This window comes from Prunus mume, linkage group LG2, assembly GCF_029339155.1.
Source record: "Prunus mume cultivar Tortuosa linkage group LG2, ASM2933915v1, whole genome shotgun sequence".
In the NCBI taxonomy this organism is placed as follows: Eukaryota; Viridiplantae; Streptophyta; class Magnoliopsida; order Rosales; family Rosaceae; genus Prunus; species Prunus mume.
In genome coordinates, this window is record NC_142699.1 from 6,668,497 (window position 1) to 6,687,015 (window position 18,519).

Sequence of the window (18,519 nt, forward strand, 5' to 3'; positions counted from 1 at the left end):
AAAAATCAGAAATTAAAATTTCGTATATATATTTTATCGAAATTTTATATTTTTGCACACTATTTTTGCTTTAATAAAAAACAAAACCCATGTATTTATTATTGGGATTATTATATACGGTATAACAACTGGGTTCTATATTATGGACTGTCTGTAATCTTAACCTATCAGCTGTCTCTGGTATGCTGTGTGGAGGCTACACTGCTACACAGTGCCTATCATTGTATTATAGACGGATGTGTGGGTCTATGAGCGTTTTTTATTTGAGATTTATCTCGAGATCATGGGCGGCATAAGCACAAAAATTAGGGCAATAATGACCAAACTGACCTTGGGTTATCCAGTTAACGTTTTCATTAAGGAATCAAACTAAAGAATTCCATCAAGAAAAAGAATTAATAAAGATAACAAATTGCATTGCTGGCCAAGGGGAACCACTAATTGATTTTCAATACATATGTAGCATCACCCCGTACATAATATTTGTACAATGCAATGGAAGTTGTGATAGGGAGAGACAATAGAAATTATGTAAATGAATCAATAATATGTCCCATTTTCTAAGGATATCTTTTAAAATACTATATAAATTCGAATTTGATGATTCAAATCGTTTATTTTTATTAAAGTGATATTGAGGGAGTGGGGAATCGAACCTATGACATATGATGCAATTATGTACTTGTATACGCGCTTTTATCTTCTTTTTTTCCGCTTTTTCTTTCCCAAACCAAACTAGAAGTTTATTTGTTGATCCCCAAAAAAAAACAACTAGCAGATTGCCAAAAGAACCAATAACTTTATTCGGAAAGGTTGCCCATCTGGCTTTCTATAATTTAAATTGCTTTTTCTACAACAAATTAAGAAAGAAAGAGAGGAAACTTAAGGGTGGGCTTTAGTTCGCCCGCCACCAAGAGCCCCATATACATATACACAAAAAGGGAAATTATATTCATCATGAAAGAGAGGAAAATTATCCTTTGAGAAATCGTGTATGGTTTCTTTATGTTTTATTCAAAATGTTTCCAATTATAATAAGATTTGGACGTAGAACCTACTATATTACTATTTTATCCCAGTTCCACTAAACATGGTGTTTAGGGTTCCAATCAAGGAAAACTTGTCCAGTTAATGTAGAAGTCACATAGCAAAATTTTATAAACATAAGCATAGGGTTTAGGATATCCCTAAGAAATAATTTAATTACTTGGTCTACGAACATGTTTTCCACATGTTTTTTTCTTGGTCTACGAACAATTATTGATGAAATAAAAGATCCCACATAAGTCAAGAGGATTATGCGAACAACTCTACTTATAAAAGGGTTTGATATTTGAATTTGACAGGTCACAAGTGGGGTGCTAATTAAAGCTCAAACCAACATATACTCCATGAATATGGGTTTGACTTTGGTTGCATTCAAACTCAACTTAAATTTTCTTTGACAGACGATGATATTTTGCAAAGCTATTTTTACTGGATTGGTAACTCAGGTTGAGAAATTTAGGTGAATTTGGGTTGATTCTAGTGGTTGTTTCCAACTGCAGTTCAACCTAAATGTGACCAGTTTGTCATGTCAACCAAGCTCAAGATCAACACATTAGGTTAGGGTTTGGGATAAACCCGGCCTAACTAACACACCTAGCTTGCACCAGCTATTATAGCCAAATCTTTAGGTAATCTTATTATCCAGTTTAAATTTTGAATTAGCAATTTATCTGTTGCTAATATTTCGTACTTTCTTAGTTTATCTCGTAATATACATCTATCAATTGTCTTTAAAAACTAAATCATAGCAACAATAAAAAAAGAGCGAAATTGCGGGAGGAGAAATTCAAACATAAGAGAGAAATTAACCCATCAACCTTTATGAATGAGAAAATCCTCAATTTGGCATATAAAACTTATGCAGATGTATGTCATGATAATGATATGTATAAACTTCGTTTTTATGTTATTTTGACACCTACTGACAATGGCCTTGTTCACATTAAAGAAAGTCCGTCCTAATGCAAAGTCTTTTAGAGCCGTGCCAGATAGTCAATATATTGGGTTGTAGCACTAGGGCTATTTATCTGATTATACTCAATGTAGCTTCGTCTTGAATTAAACAAATATTACATATTTACACTATGTAAGCAAATATAATATCCTTACACTGTTTTTATTTATATGAGATAAGGGTGAAATCAGAAATTTAAACAATCTATGAGGTAAATTTGTGATTTTGGCAACATTACCCTAAATATCAGTCTACACACTCTGAAAGATGCTACAATGATAGTGCTAAGCTTATCTTTACTTAAATGATGCATTGGGGTTCAATCTATTATCTACTTTTTTATTATTAATTTTTTTGTAATTTTTTTTTTCATCCAAAGCTAGAAAGGGGAGGGAGTACTAATGGTATGCAAATCAATACATTTTTTCACTAAGCCAGGTACTCGGACACTCCTCATTAACATAAGCCAGGTACTCTCTGACCCTCCCATTGACATAAACTAGGTACTCCGACACTCCTCTTTTAGTTGTGTGCACTCAGCATTAAATATTTTTAATTTTATAAGTGCATACATTTAAAAATGAAATATGAAAAGAGTTATTTACATTAACATCTCCTGAGATTTTTAATTTTTTCACAAAACTCCATAAGATTTCAGAAATTACACAAACACCTCATAAGATTTTAAAATGTTTTCACAAAACTCAATTTCATTAGTTTTCGTTCAAAATTTGATGATTTTATACAAAATTTGCCTTTGAGATTAGATTGCATATACATTCATTAAGGTTAATTTTGTCATTTATATAAGTATTTTTTTTAATGAAATCATTAATTTTGGAACCAACAATCGAATTTTTTTGTTGTGAAAGCACAACAAATCTGAGGAAATGTTAATAATTCAATACAAAAACTACTCTATCCTATACGTCATCTTAATATGGGCTGCCTTGGGAGCTGATGGCCCACCTATGCAATCATATGTTTAAAATTTATTTTCTGGTTTGGATAATTTAACATGAAATTCACATAATTTTTCATAAATTGAAATAATTATAATAATATTATTGAAAATAGATCACTCGCCCAAATATCATCTTAATTTGGGCTGCCTTGGGTGCATGATGGCGCGCACAATCAAATGGTTTTTTTTTTGTTCCTCATTGTCAGTACTGTAATGAATCTTTCTCCAACAACTTATGTACGGCCAGGCATATGGTGACGTGGCAATAGTGAAAAGATGAAGATGATGATGAATTCTCATCTCCTTGACCTCTGGTTTGTTTTCACAGCATATAAATCATCTCTTTATTTTGTCTCAGCAGACGCATGCCATTTTTTTCAATTTGATAAGAGCACTTCCACTCACTAAGTCTAAGGCAAAGGCAAGCAATGCCACTATTCACGTAAATAGTATCAATCTTTGCATTTGTGGTTTCACCCATGAGAGCTAAGTCTAGGGCAAGTCTAAGGCAAATACTATTCATATGAGATATGAGGATATGAATTTGTATATAGTTTTTGTGTGGGAAGTAAAGAATATGCCTAGGTATTTATTTAAACAAATTTTGGAATTTTTGGTATTTTTTTCCTTTTTTTTTTTTTTGTCGACGTCATTATGATTCAGGCTGAATTTGCTCGTGGGCTTGCTGGCTCGTGGGACCCAGCTTTTGCGGCTGGCCTTTGCGCTGGAGCTACTTCTTTCCCGGCCTTTTGCCGGTTTTGAAGCAAGGGTGGACTTGCTCTAGCAGAGCCCCCCTCATCAGGTTCCTCTTTCTCTTTCAGATGTTTCACATCCACCAATTTAATCCAACCGAACTAATATTATTCGCCCTTTGTTGCTTCAAGCTAGAGAGTGCCTGGCTGTTGTAGCCAACCTGTGAACAAATGTCCAGAGTAAAGTTTGTTTCTAATTTGACTATACTTGGACGCTATTCACAATGTGTCACTTGGGCAACTGTCTTCTTTTGTCATGCATGATTTTTGGTGCTACCTTAATTGCCCACACCCCATCATGTAGGTGGAATTTAACACACTTTACGATCAGTTGTTAATAATTGTCTAACCGTTGATGTAATTTTGGGATCTTTTATTCCGTGACATGCATTTGGTATGTTCAAGAAACAAAAACTAATTATTAAATTTTAACATGTGTCACATTTATGCTATTATAATGACGCATGATATTTTAACTTTAATCATAAAATCTTTGTCGGCGCAGTCTGATGTGACACTCTCACTTAGACAAGAAAGTCTTTAGTTACGCACTCTAATCATGTCATCTGTGCAATCATTCATACAAGCACATCAATAATGATGCTCTTATGAATTATGAATCTACAATAACATGGACTGTAAGTTGTTTTTTAAATTGAATGTTGAGTTTTGCTTAGGCGACTTACTTTAAGATTACTAAGTAATTTATACTAGGAAGAAGTTATAACTTTGTGTCATCGCGATCATATTTTTCTATAACCTGATCTCTCTTAGAAATTACAAAAATAGTAGAATTATGCCTAATTAACAATAGTCTTAACAAACGGTTGAAGTGCCTGCGTTATCTTTACTTCCAGCCGAGCAGCTCAACTGAGTAAGAACAGTATTCGTAAGGATCTTTTGCGCGGGGGCGTGGGGCGTACGCTTAAGAATCTGCGCGCCTCTTCAGACAAACCGAAAAGCCCCAGAGATGTCGTTGTCAAGTGGCCCCCAGTCCTCAAACCCAGCTAGACACTGTCTACGTGGCACCGCGTTTTCCCATCTCTGTCCTCCTCCGACGGCGTTTACCAGTCTCCAAAATTCCCACCCTCTTTCCTTTGGTCAGCGTCTTTTCCCGAAACCCTGAACAAACACAACTCTCACAACTTCATCGCTCACTTTTCCGATTGAATTGCTCGCAGAGGTGGAAACATTTAGATGGATTTAGCTCCCTATGCATCACATACCTCGAATTTTCTCTAGCAAGGGAGCGAAAGCCATGGATCCGAAGAAGAACCGGAGGAAGCCGACGCTGGAGCGCAGGAATGCGGCGAAGCACATTGATTACGACGCCGCTTCCACGTCGTCCTCGCTCGACGGCTCGTCCTCTTCGCCTTCGCTCTACACGCGCTCCTTCGACTTGGACCGGACGAGCTTCCGGGTCGAGGGAAACGAGGGTGATATGGAGCGGATATACCAGACCTTGGGCCTCGGCCCCGACGACTTCTCCATATCGGAGGAGGACTGGGTGGCGCGGAAGATCCGGTCGTCTTCGGATCTGCTCCCCATGTCCAGATTGTACCAGTTGGATAGTCTGGATAGCCCGAAACCCGACGAATTGAGGGAAGTGGTGGCCGAGTTGTGCGATAGAGTTGGGGATGTTACTGTTACGGTGGCTGAGTTGACTCGGGCTGACTCGGCCAGTCCAAGCGGGTTATGTAATGCTGCTGCTGCTACTTCTACCACAGGCGGTGGTGTTTGTATTGGGATTAAGGGTGTACGGCCGCCCGTGCTTAAGCCTCCGCCGTCGATGAGGGTTCCGGTTGTCGACAATGGATGCTCAACTTGGGACCTTTTGAGGGACTTCGCCCCGGAAGGCGAGGGAGACTTGGTCCAGAAGAGGCTTGAGTCTTCTTCTTCTTCTGCTTCTTCTTGTTGTGGCGATGAAGAAGAAGGAGAGGTTGGAGAGGAGGGTGCCGTGGAGGCTGGGGTCAGAGAGACTGTGCCGCTCTCAGAAGGGTGTTCGTTTACGACGTCAAATGATGACGACTCTTCTAGCACTACCACTGTCTCTCCGAATGAGAGGTTTTCGCCCAATGGGAGGCTTAAGCTGAAAATCACTCACTGGGAAAAGGGTGACCTTCTGGGTAGTGGGTCTTTCGGGTCTGTGTATGAAGCAATTTCTGAGTAAGTGCTTAAAACCCCTTACATTTCCATATGATTGCTTATTCTTATAGATATATTAAGATTGGAAACTTCAATATGTGAAAGATAATTTGGTGTTCTTGGGACTTGGGAAGTAGAATGATAGAGGTTGAGTTTAAAGTAATATAACGGTTAAGTGGTAAGCGGTGATGGCTAAATAAAGGGTGCCAATTGGTTTCAAAATTCAAGGGATGGAAGAGAAGTTAGATGATCTCGGTCGACTTGGTGATATTAGTGATGGAAAGACAAGCTTTGCTTGATGTAGTGTTCTACAGTATACAGATAAGAAGCTTGAAAGACAATAATATTTTGCAGTCTGGGTGGTTGGGTAATGTATGGACAACTGTGAATTATGCCCCGAGCCATTTTTCAACAGGTTACTTATAGGTGGTAAATGACAGATGAATTTGCTTTCTTACAATAGGAGGAAGGTGATTCATAGGAGAGAATGTTACTAGATTTAAGAGCAGAGGTTCTCATTGAGTTGCTTCTCCATTTTTCTTTGTGGTTTTTGCAAATTCTTATTCAAAACTTGGAAAGGTTCCTTATGCTCCCTTTGGATCCATCCCTTCACTACCTAATTAAACAAAGCCTGCAGGCAGCATATCGGGCTGCGAATGAGCCAAGCTGGCCCTTGCTTTTGGTTGGTTAGGCTCAGCTGTTGAGATTTTTGCTGAGGTTAAGCCTGACATGAGCTTGAACCTCAGGCTCAGACTTGGCTTGTTAGCAAAAGATTGAGGATTTGCGGTATCTTTTAATAGGGGAGTCAGGGGTGCAAACATAAAATGTTTATTCATGAAGTATTTATAACTGTATATTCAAATGAATTAATTCTTTCTTTTGCAGCAAAGCTGTCTAACTAACTGAAATACCTCAATTGACATTCATAAACAAATGTTTATTAAAAGACTGGCTCCATAATTCAACTTTCCATTGATTCTGATATTTTTTAAAACTTTGTTGATTATGAGTTTTCTTTCCTGCAGTTGCGGATGCTTCATTGCTGTGAAGGAAGTTTCCTTGCTGGATAAAGGAAGTCAGGGGGTGCAAAGAGTTTATCAACTTGAACAGGTGAGAGGCTTGTGTTGTGTCTGGTCCTATGTCCTGGTTTTGCATGCCTGTACTAATTGATTCAGTAATAGTATGTGAGTAGAGCCTGGCTTTACTGTTGTTTCTGAGATCCTTTTTTTTTTTATTCTCTTCCAGGAGATTGCTCTTTTGAGTCAGTTTGAACATCAAAACATAGTTCAATACTACGGAACCGCTAAGGTACTACTTTTTATTTTCTTCTTGTTCTTGAGCTTGAATCTATGCCCCTTAAAATTGTTTGTCATGCTATTCCCTTATCTGCCATGATAAGTAATTATGCATATCAGAGTATATTCATCGTATTAACTTGCTACAGATTCTGGCCATTATACATAGAAACTTCATTTTTATGTTAGTTTGACACTTGGTGATGTGGCAACGAGAATCATTAATGACAATTACAGAAAAGTCCACCTTAATGTAAAAATAAGGGGATGAGATATTCTCATACATTGGTGTATTTTGTCTATCTGAGGTGGAATTTGTTGTGTGCGTTATTGCTATGCCTATATTTGTTTAATTTTCTTATTTTCATTCACATACGAAATCACTGTAAATAAAAGTAAACGGGCTAGCTACAGTGTCATGCATATATTTGAGGGTAACTCTTTCTGTCACTTTGTCCGTACTATTTGATGCTCTAGTTTGACTCCAAAATTATTAAGGACTAGTAGTATCAACACTAGTAGAAATTTTGGTTGTAAAGAAGTTAGGACCTTTTGGTTTATTCTTTTGTTGATTATGACCTACTGTAGTTTCCGGTTCAACATAGATTTTCCGGTAGCATACATTTACTAATTAAGCATTAAATCTTCATAGCCTTTGTACTTATCATGTTACCAGTATCTGACATATATATTGCTCAATTTGCAGGATGAATCAAACCTTTATATCTTTCTGGAGCTTGTAGCGAAAGGCTCCCTCCAGAAACTCTATCAGACGTATCGTCTTACAGATTCTCATGTCTCTGAATACACAAGACAGATCCTGCAGGGTCTGAAGTATCTTCATGACCGAAGAGTGATTCACAGGTGATTCATATCACATGATGTATAATTTATACAAAAGTTGAATTCTTGAAATATGTTTTCCTTTGCCACCAATGAGCCACAACAAAAGAGAATGAAAATAAAATAAAAGTGGCTTAACCATCACAGTATCCATGCTCATGCTTTGCTTCTGTTGTCTTGTCTACATCTATTCTCATATCTTTGTTTCTTGTATTAAGGGACATCAAATGCGCAAATATTTTGGTGCATGCAAATGGTTCTGTGAAGCTCGCAGATTTTGGATTGGCAAAGGTTTGTCTTTGATTCCTCAAAATCTATTCTATTTAATTGTTTTCAAAACTTCAACTAATTGTGAAGTATTTTCCACTCCTAATTTTCGCTCCCTTTTTTCAGACTATCCAGATGAACGACATCAAATCTAGCCAGGGGACTGCATACTGGATGGCCCCTGAGGTTTGCCTTTACACTTTTGTTTTAATATCATCAGTTATCAGAAGAAGTTATAAATTTTAGACTATTTTGGATGCTTGTGAGCTATCTCTGTTATGGGAGGGCATGTCTAAAATACTTCAATTTGATGCTGGTGCAGACTTGTTTTACATTGATGGATTTCTAAATTTAGTGGTGATTGCAGGATGACTTTCACAAATTATATTTTTTGCTTCTTGAACTGATAAAGATGTTAATGTATTTTGGTCAGATTGCTGTGTTATGTATAGCTTTTATAAGAGAGAGAACATTGGTAATCAAATGTTGGACTAATAGCTTCAAGAATCAGTAAAGTGATTTTTTTTAAATAATAAAATTATACCTTAATATAAAGACAAGTGAAAAACAAGAAGATATGAATTTTTGAAAACTTAAAGCTATTTTGAGCTTTTATTTTATAAGCAATTCTATGTATTTGCTCTCCTCTATCACTCACCTCTATCATGCCTCTTCTCACTCTCACCTTCTTTGTTCTGTATCTTTATTGTCTATTTTAAGAGAAAAACTGTAAACAAATAACGAAAACGTTAACAATGAACCCTATATTTTCTGAACTCTACTGTGATAAATCTTTCTTAACGAACACATCCAGACATATAGCAATATTATAATCTTACATTGATTAAACTGAATCAACTTGTTCTATAGTAAAAGAACCTATTGCAAAAAATAAGTTGTAAATAATAAATTCGAAATTTGGAAGTCTGAATTATTTTCAGCGAATTTCTAAATTACTAGTGTCTTTAATTCCTTATTTCATCTAGTGTATGATTGATCAGTAAGCCTTCTTGGGCACGATTATTTGTTTCTTAACAATTGTTCCTATAACATATATGTGAAGTTTTATATTCTCAATGATATTCCACATCTTTTCTCACCCTGAAAAATATCCCGTATCTTGTCTCAAGTCTAGATAATGTTATATGCTGATAAATGTTTATGGTTAATAATGGGTATTGTAGTTTGAGGCATATTGCCTCTTGAATGTTTGCCAGCTTCATTTTTCCCTGTATATTACATGGAGTATCATTTTCTACTATGTAGGCAGAATGGATCTAGTTCTGTTCTTTAATAGCATATTTAGCCTTAATAAAATTTAAAAGTTGCAAGATATCCTATATATTTTGTCAATATTTGCTGGGGAGGCTGCATATGTTGCTTCAGTCATGGAGTAAGGTGTGCCCGATTTGTTTTTTCTTTTTGAGTACTTACTCGTCAATCTATGCTTGTGCAGGTTGTTAATCGGAAACACCAGGGATATGGGCTTCCAGCGGATATATGGAGCCTTGGATGCACTGTATTGGAGATGTTAACCAGACGGATTCCATACCCTAATCTTGAATGGGTTCGTGCCATTTTCGCGAGAATTTTACTCTTTGTGGTCTATAATGGTGATGACAATGTGTTAGATTATGCATCTCTTTGACCTATATTTTGTTTTTGACAGCATCATCTCTTCTTGTGTCTCAACAGATGCAGGCATTATTTAAGATTGGAAAGGGAGAGCCCCCTCCGGTTCCCGATTCTCTTTCGAAAGATGCACAAGATTTCATCCATCGATGCCTACAAGCTAATCCAGCGAATCGTCCTACTGCTGCTCAGCTCTTAAATCATCCATTTCTTAATAGACCCCTTACGACATCTTCTGGGTCAGGGTCTCCTTACCATCACCGTGGGCCGAGTTGAAAACATTTATTCAGCTATAAGTTGTGATGGTAATAAGGTAATGCTTTGTATTCCACAATTTCATATTGCTCTCTCCACCCTACAATTCCATGAAACTGAAATAAAAATAATTCCAAAATCAATACGTTGACTGATTAATATCTTTGCCTTTGAAAACAGCTCTGTCCAACACTACAGTACAGATGCAGGACTATTTATCCCCGCTCTGTAACTTGCTCCGGTATATCCAGTGTTAAGCCATCAAATCTTTGGCTTACGCTTGTAGAGTGCATGTGTGTACTTGATCAATTTTCACAGGATCTGCTAACAGGATCCATGAGTTTCGAAGAAAAATCAACGGTCCGCCACCTTCCCTGCTGTAGATCTTGCACCATGGAGCATTCTGGTATTGAATTATTCTAGTGTCAGTTCGTCTCTTGTAGGAATATGATTTTTCGTCCTCTTTTTTTTTCCCCAGTTTGATAGGTGTTTGATATCTCATGTCTTTTCCCTTGTAGTTTCAAATGAAGTTAATTAGTGGGTTAAAGATTTGTATTGGCAAGTTGTGGTAGGTAGTTTTGTAAGCATTGGAAAGGAATCACGATTTGTATATAATTTGTTATTTGACACTGTCACAATTGGCATGCATACGTAATGGGAGAAAAATAAAATATGCGACAGTTTTATTTTATTTATTTTCTATTTATTTTTATAAATATTTTATGTACACTATTTTACTGTGGGTTGACACTATGACTAACTTTCAACTCTTTGTTGGAAGAGTCGTACGAGTCATTTATAAGAAAAATAAAGGACAAATTACAGTAAATCTCCCAGCTTATAAAGTCATTTAAGAGTTCATATTCGATTTTAGGGACATTTACGAGTACATACTCAACGTCGTTGAAAACTTATAATTTGCCTCCTCCGTTAGTCAAACCTTAAGAGTTCATACTCGATTTTAGGGACATTTACGATACATACTCAGCGTCGTTGAAAACTTATAATTTGCCTCCTCCGTTAGTCAAACCGTTAGTGAATCTGTTAAATGATAATGTGATAAATGTGGGTTCTATTTTTTTAACGAGGTGAACTTGCAGGTGGACAAATAAATACTAAAAAATTATCTACTTTTAAAAATAAATATTAAACAATTTAAAATTTAAAAAAGAAGAAGAAATCTCTCTCCTCTCCTCCTAGCCCCCATCCACCCTAACCACCACCCAAGCTTACTTAGGCCACCCATCCTCAAATCTAGACACTCCGCCTCATTCCCAACCTCCCCCACCCCAACCCAGAAAAATATAAAAAATAAAAACTCATGCCACCCATGCCAGGCATACAACCCCTCTTGTTCCAGCCCAACCCCCATCACCTTTCCCCTCTTCTCTCTCCTCCCCGACACAGCCCAACCCTCAAATCCCCAACTCATGCCCTCGCCATGACCCTCCTCCAATCAGTTCTGGGATATGCGATTTGGGGTTGGGGATGAGTTGGGTTTTTGTTCCTTCCCATCTTCAAGCTTTGGATTCACAACCAACCTGCAGTCATCATCATCCCAGATCTGGTCTCCAAATCCAAGCCCTAACATCCCCGATCTTCCCCTAATCTCATGGTCATCATTGTTAGCAAGAACATGAAATTGATTCACTCCAATTGAAAGCAATGAAATGAAAGTCAAGTCCCTAGTGCTGCAAGTCAAATAAGATTGAACATAACAAAGCTATAAAAAGGTGGAGAACTACCAGAATTTATGGTCGACCAAAGAAGAACATCAAGAATTTTTTCTTCAACTGGAGAAATAGTAAGATGGGTATATGTAAAATCCAAATTTTGTCCGTTCTTTTCCTTCAACACTTGTGTTATTACAACTTAAATTGCCTTTTGGAGATGTTCTGCTCCCGACGGCTTGGGTGCCTTCGTTGGATGAAACATCCTGTTCATTATCACCATTACTTGCTTCCTCATTCAACACAAACACTTTTGAGAACTGAGTAAACAGTCATTTTTAGCTTGAATTTCGTAACTTGCCTCACTGCTTTGATCATCTTCATCTGAAATCTCAATTCTCTCAGGCGCCATATCTCGTCGGTGGGTGTGGGAGATGCGTCGGGTGAAGGGGAGAGGGTGGGGGAGATCTGGGTTGTGCTTGTTGGCTGGGTAAGTCAGGCGGGCTGGAGGTTAGGAGAGAGGAGAGAGAAAGAGAAAGAGATCGAGAAGGGGGTAGGTGCGGTTGATTGGGCTATGGTGTCGCTCGTAGGAGCTATAGGGGGCTACTCGGTTTGCGGGTGGGGGAGGGGTGGCTGCTGGGTTTGGCCAGATTTTTAATTTTTGCTTTTTAAAATTTGAATTAATTTAACAATAATAAAGAATTTAAACAATAAAATAATTTTTTATTAATTTTTGTCCATTTGGAATCCATGCCATAAAAAAAATAGAGCCCACATTTGCCACGTCAGTATTTAATGATTCGCTAACGGTTTGGTAGTGAAGCAAATTGTAGATTTTCCGCGACGTTGAGTATGTATTCATAAATGTCCCCAAAATCGGGTATGAACTCGTAAATGACCATATAGGTTAAGGGGTTTAATGTAGTTTACCCAAAAATAAATTACAACAGCAGTCCTTGATGTTAAATGCCTTTCGACATAAACCAAGCACTTTTGGAAATTACAATACAACTACTGATCTCAACTAGAAAACATCAAAGTGCACACACAAATTACGCCTGAACATTAACCACCAAGATTAGGATATCCCACAACCCATATAAAATCAAGCATCCTCCAAATAGCAACCAAACATCTTCAAGCACGTTAGTGGGGTATAGCTCTCAGTCAGTTGAGCTATTCCACATCTACCTATGTGGACTGAAGTTCTAAACTCTAAAACATTCTATCAATATTTGTGTAAACTCCTTTTCCCAATTTCAAAATGCAAGTTTAACTTTGAAGTAAAAAAACACACCTTACTTCTATGGTGTTTTTATACTTTTTACAAAATGCAATATTCTAAATTATCTAATGTGTGAAAAGAGGGATCAAACTTGAGTGCAAGGAAGCGGTCACACTGCTCTTTCCCAACTACATATGCTACATGAGATACTCATGCAAGAGAGAATACTAGTATCAGTCAATTAGCGAAAGTGTGCGATGATTGTGATGTGGGCATCATGGCAGGATCCATAATCATCACTTCTTCTACACGATTGACCCTAGCACTTCTACTTGTGCAATTTATTCTTTGCATTTGGGTCTGGACTGGGACCAGTACACAATAAAAATGGGCTCTCTGGAGTTGCAGTTTCTGGCGGCCCAAAGTCAATTTCATTTCAACCTAACCCAACCTTTGGCCTTGCGTCTTCCATTCCCACCGGCTTCATTCATGAGCACCATCATCTGTGATGCAGATGATAACACAATGGCGCCATCCTCCATCGGATAAAATGAGAGAATAAATCGCACCTTTTAGAGCAACTCCAGTGCCCAACCCAAAGCGGTGAAAGCTGCTAGGCGAGCAGAGATGGCTCGCACGAGCCCGGTTTCATGGTGGGTCCCACGAGCGAGGAAGCCCAAGGGCAAGTCTTGCCGGTGGCCGAGTCCGTGACGTCGGTGGCGTCACCACCGACCTCAGCGGCGTTTGCCACGTGGCGCGCAGGACTCTCGGATGGATTTTTCCAAATGACGGTCCTCGTTTTTGGCTAAAAATTGCAAAAAAAAATCAAAAAATTCTGATTTTTTTTTAAAAAAAAAATACCCAAAAATATGTATTTTTTCTCTATAATACCTAACCATTTTATTTACTTTCCACACTAAATCTTCATACAATTTCTTCTCCATCTAATATTTTTTTACTCTCCACTCACATTATTCACTTTCCACACTAATTCTTCATACAAACTTTTCTACTTCCAATATTTTTTTATCTCTACTCACATTTTTCACTTCCATACAAATTCTCCATACAAACTCTTCTCCTTATTTTTTACTCTCCACTCACATTTTTCTACTACTTTCCATTTGTATAAAAAAAACGAATGACATCTTCTGTTGAAGTCGGAGGCTCGTGGTCAACGAATGAAGATATTGCGTTATGTCAATCTTGGGTGATCGTTAGTCATGACCCTATCACGGGCAATGAGATGAAGTTTCATCAAATGTGGAGCAAAATTCATGGAGAATTTTGTTAAAGATCGGGTTCTATTCGGATCGAAATGACCTTGTCTAGTAGATGGAAAATTCTGAATAAAGAGTTAGGGAAATAGAGAAATGCCTTGACAAAAGCAAAGACGAATATTCAAAGCGGTCAAAATTTGACCGATGAGGTAAAATATTTATAATTGCCATTTTAATCAATTCAATGTCACTTTTTTTTTTGCATATTCTATTTGTTTTTCTTGCATATATTTTTTTTTCCTTGGTGCGCCTTTAATTTGTCTATATTTTCTTACATAATCAATTTTATTTTTGCATTTCAAAATAGTTTATATTTTCTTGCATATTAATTTTTTTTTCTTACACTTCCAATTATTTATTTTTAATAGATGATACAAGCACAAATGTGGTTCGGTGCCATGGGGTAAGGCAAAAAAAGTTTCGTGCATTTCCATTGTTGGGAAATTGTGAAGGATTGTTCGAGATTCAAAATTATTCCCACCGGTCCGCCGGTTGTGATGAATGAGACTCCACTCCACGATTCGACATCAACCGATTCTCCATTGGACTCCCCAATGGAAACGGAGTCACCATTTGTGCCACGTCCGCCGAGACCTATTAGGAGAAAGGCTGCAAAGGCCAAGAGAGGGGGCACTTCGACCAATGAATGTGTACAATTATTGGAGCAAATAGCTAAGAGCACCTCACTAAGAATGAAGAGAGACTTGAAAAGAGATGAAATGGACGTGGCACGAGAGGAAGCATTTGTTATTCAATAGCAAAAGGCACAAGAAAAAGACATAGAGGATAGAGAGATGAAAATCATGGCTATGGATACGAGCCATATGTCTCCCGAAACAAAGGCCTATTGGAAGCTACGACGAAGAGATGTGATGAGAAGAAAATTTTTCCATGACGACGGACCTAACAATATGGATTGATTAAATGATGAAAACCATTAGGTTGTATTGAAACACCTTTGCCATATGTTGTATTGTTGTATTATCCTTTAATTTGTTGTATTGTTTCCTTTTTATTCAATAAAAAAAGCATTAAATAAAATGACTATTTATTAAAAACATTTGAGCATCAAAACAAATATTAATTAAAAAAAACCTTCATTTATTGCAAATAGCACACAAAACAAACCATACATAAAAGCATAATAATAATAAAAAGCATAATTCCAAAAAACACCACACACAAAATTAAGTATAATTAAAAACAAAGCATAATTCCAAACAAAGCACTAATCTTGACTTCATCCATTGTGATTGCCTTTCATCTCCCACAAGTGCACAACCAAGTCACCTTGACGTATCTCGTGAACATATGAAGATTGCATTTCTTGATATCGATCAATCATGGGGTTGTTGAATTGACCATCCCGAAGTAACGGTTCGGGCTCCAGTGGTAGTCCATTTGGTCCAATCGGCCTTTCATATATTCTTGTCAACAATATGTTCATTGGATCGGGTTCAAACACCTCTGGAGCATCATAGTCATACTCATCCTCCACAATCATGTTGTGGAGGATGATGCAAGTCATCATAATACTCCGCAGCACCTCCTCATCTAGCATCCGAGCAGCACCTCTAATAATTGCCCAACGAGCTTGCAAGATACCGAAACACCTCTCCACGTCTTTCCTATAACCTTCTTGAAAGGAAACAAAGTTTCTTTCCTTCTCGGATTGGGGATTCAGAATTGTTTTGACGAATGTCGTTCACCTAGGATAAATTCCGTCGGCAAGGTAGTACGCACTGAGTAAACGGTATTGTTGATTTGGTACGTGACACAGGGAATGACCTCGCAATACCTCGTCGAACACCGGGATTGACAAAGGACATTAAGGTCATTACGAGATCCGCAACCCAAGAAGGCATGCCAAACCCAATCGAATGAAGCTACGACCTCCAAAATTATACTTTTTGGCCCTTCCAATTCCGTACTCTCCTTGCCAAGCGAGGAGTTCTTCCACCGTGCATGCAATCGATGCTTCCAATCATTCTGGAAACCTCGAGCCTCGCCTTTTGTAGAAGCCGTTACAGGTCTCTTGGCGTGGGTTTGCGAAGGTACTCCCTCATGTACAAATTTTCCACAGCATCACAGAATCTCACCAAGCACTCTAGGATAGTAGATTTTCTCATCCTTACAATCTCATCCACCTGCTTTGCAGATGCCCTATAAGCAAGCATCCGCAAAGTAGCTGTAAGTTTTTGCTCCGGGATAAGACCCAAAACTCCAACAACATCATGCTTTTGAATGAAGTATGTGTTGTAATTACAAATATCATGCATGATTTTTTGGAACAAATGTGGCTGCATTATATATCTTTCTCGAAACTTAGAAGCAAGATATAACAAATTTGGGATAAAATAATCCTCCATGAAATTCTTACCCCGAGACTCCCTACGTCTGTCCACATTCGGGGCACGACGGACGCAGTGTTGCCTTGATTGATCCATCATACACACCTGCAAGCATTTGTTCCTCTTCTTCATCGGCGTCCGATCTTCTTGAGCACGTCTACGTCGGATTTCTTCCCTTTGTTTGTTGCCTCTCCAACACCCTCGACATGTTTGACATTGAGAGTAGAATGTGTTTTCTAAAATCTGATAAATGAAGGAATATATAAGAGATGGTGTGAGAGGTATGAGTTGATGGTGTAGTTTTATAGAGGGATTTAGAAGATAGAGATGACACGTGGCACAATTTTAGAGGATGAAAATCTTATCTAAAATATGAGATTATAATTTTTTAAATATCTGAAAATCTTATCGACATGGGACACGTGACACAATTTTATAGGGTGAAAATCTTTTTTGAAATATGAGATTATAATTTTTTAAAAATATCTGAAAATATTATCTGACATTGGATACGTGGCACAATTTTAGAGGGTAAAAATTTTATCAAATCGAGATTATAATTTTTTTAAATATCTGAAAATCGTATCGACATGTGACATGTGGCACAATTTTAGAGGTGAAAATCTTATCCAAAATTTAATTACAAAAGATTATCAAAATTAATGGTTTAAAGTATAAAAAATAGGAAATAAAGTACTGATGAATAGTAATTGCTTTAGACTTCTCATGGGTGGAGCAAATCTGGTGACACTATTTACGTGAATAGTCTTGCTTCTTACTTTAAACTTAGCCTTGTGGGTGGAGATCTCTTATAAGCTCCGACGCTACACATCCTCCTTCCCACGTGACCGCCAAGATCGGAAACTTACTCTCTCCTCCTCCCTCAATCACACCCACACCCACGAGAAATTATCTGATAATATCGTATCATGCGTCAATTGGTGATATTTCTACTCAAAATACGCCATGTGTCAATCTTTTTTAAATAAATTTATTTTTTTTACAACCTGTATTTAAAATTCATTATTTACATTTAGAATAACATTTTAGAAAGACAAAATCCAAAAGACGCCATAACCACCTCCCTCCTACCCCAACCCAACCCAACCCAATTTCCTCACTCCCACTGTTTGCCTCCCCCTCCATCTCTCACCATAAAAATCTGCAAGATCTCTTAAACCATGGGAGCAGAAAACAAAACCAATATCATATATTCTAAGTATGTCAGGAGTATCCATCACTTAAACCCACCTCACCACCTGGTTGCCTCACACTGCCTCATGATGAACGAGTGCCTGTGTTGCTCACAATCCCACCAGCCTTTCATAAATATCGCACGCCTCTCAAGAGATTCATGGCACACCTTTGTGATTGATGAAAACATATGCCTTCATAAATCTTACCACGACATGAAAATTTGAAACCGTAGATTCTTTAGTTGATTCATGAGGCATAAAGATTTAATTCTGGGAATAACTATTGTACAAATATAAATTGCCTCATGCCGAGTGTTTTATCTGTTTTGTGTCTGGTACAGTAAGCTGTTGTGGGACTCTTTGTTGGCTTGTCCAGATTGACCGTTGTCTATTGCTTTCTCAGTTTCGATTGTTGTTGTGTTTTATTGTTTCCCTCTTTTTTGTTCTCTTCTTCCTTGTCAAGGGAGGAGGTTGGGGTGGGCAGTGGTTCAGTCAAGGGAGCCAGGGTTGGGGTGGGCGGTGGTTCTGTTTTTTGGATATTCTTATTTTCTCAATTTTATTTTAAAGATAAAAACATATTTAAAGTTCAGCTGTAAAAAAAAAAAAGTTTTAATTATTTAAAAATAATAATACGTGGCATAT

At 37.6% G+C, this 18,519-nt stretch overlaps 1 protein-coding gene across 1 annotated transcript; it reads left to right on the top strand.

Annotated features, from left to right (window-relative positions):
• Positions 1 to 4,751: 4,751 nt before the first annotated feature.
• Positions 4,752 to 10,846, top strand: LOC103332935 (mitogen-activated protein kinase kinase kinase 1-like). The gene is made up of 9 exons (XM_008235701.2): positions 4,752 to 5,884; positions 6,889 to 6,973; positions 7,109 to 7,171; positions 7,865 to 8,022; positions 8,220 to 8,292; positions 8,395 to 8,454; positions 9,725 to 9,835; positions 9,964 to 10,213; positions 10,336 to 10,846. The coding sequence occupies exons 1-8, from the start codon at positions 4,932 to 4,934 to the stop codon at positions 10,174 to 10,176; spliced, it is 1,716 nt and encodes a 571-aa protein (XP_008233923.2). The 5' UTR covers positions 4,752 to 4,931; the 3' UTR covers positions 10,177 to 10,213; positions 10,336 to 10,846.
• The last annotated feature ends 7,673 nt before the right edge of the window (positions 10,847 to 18,519 follow it).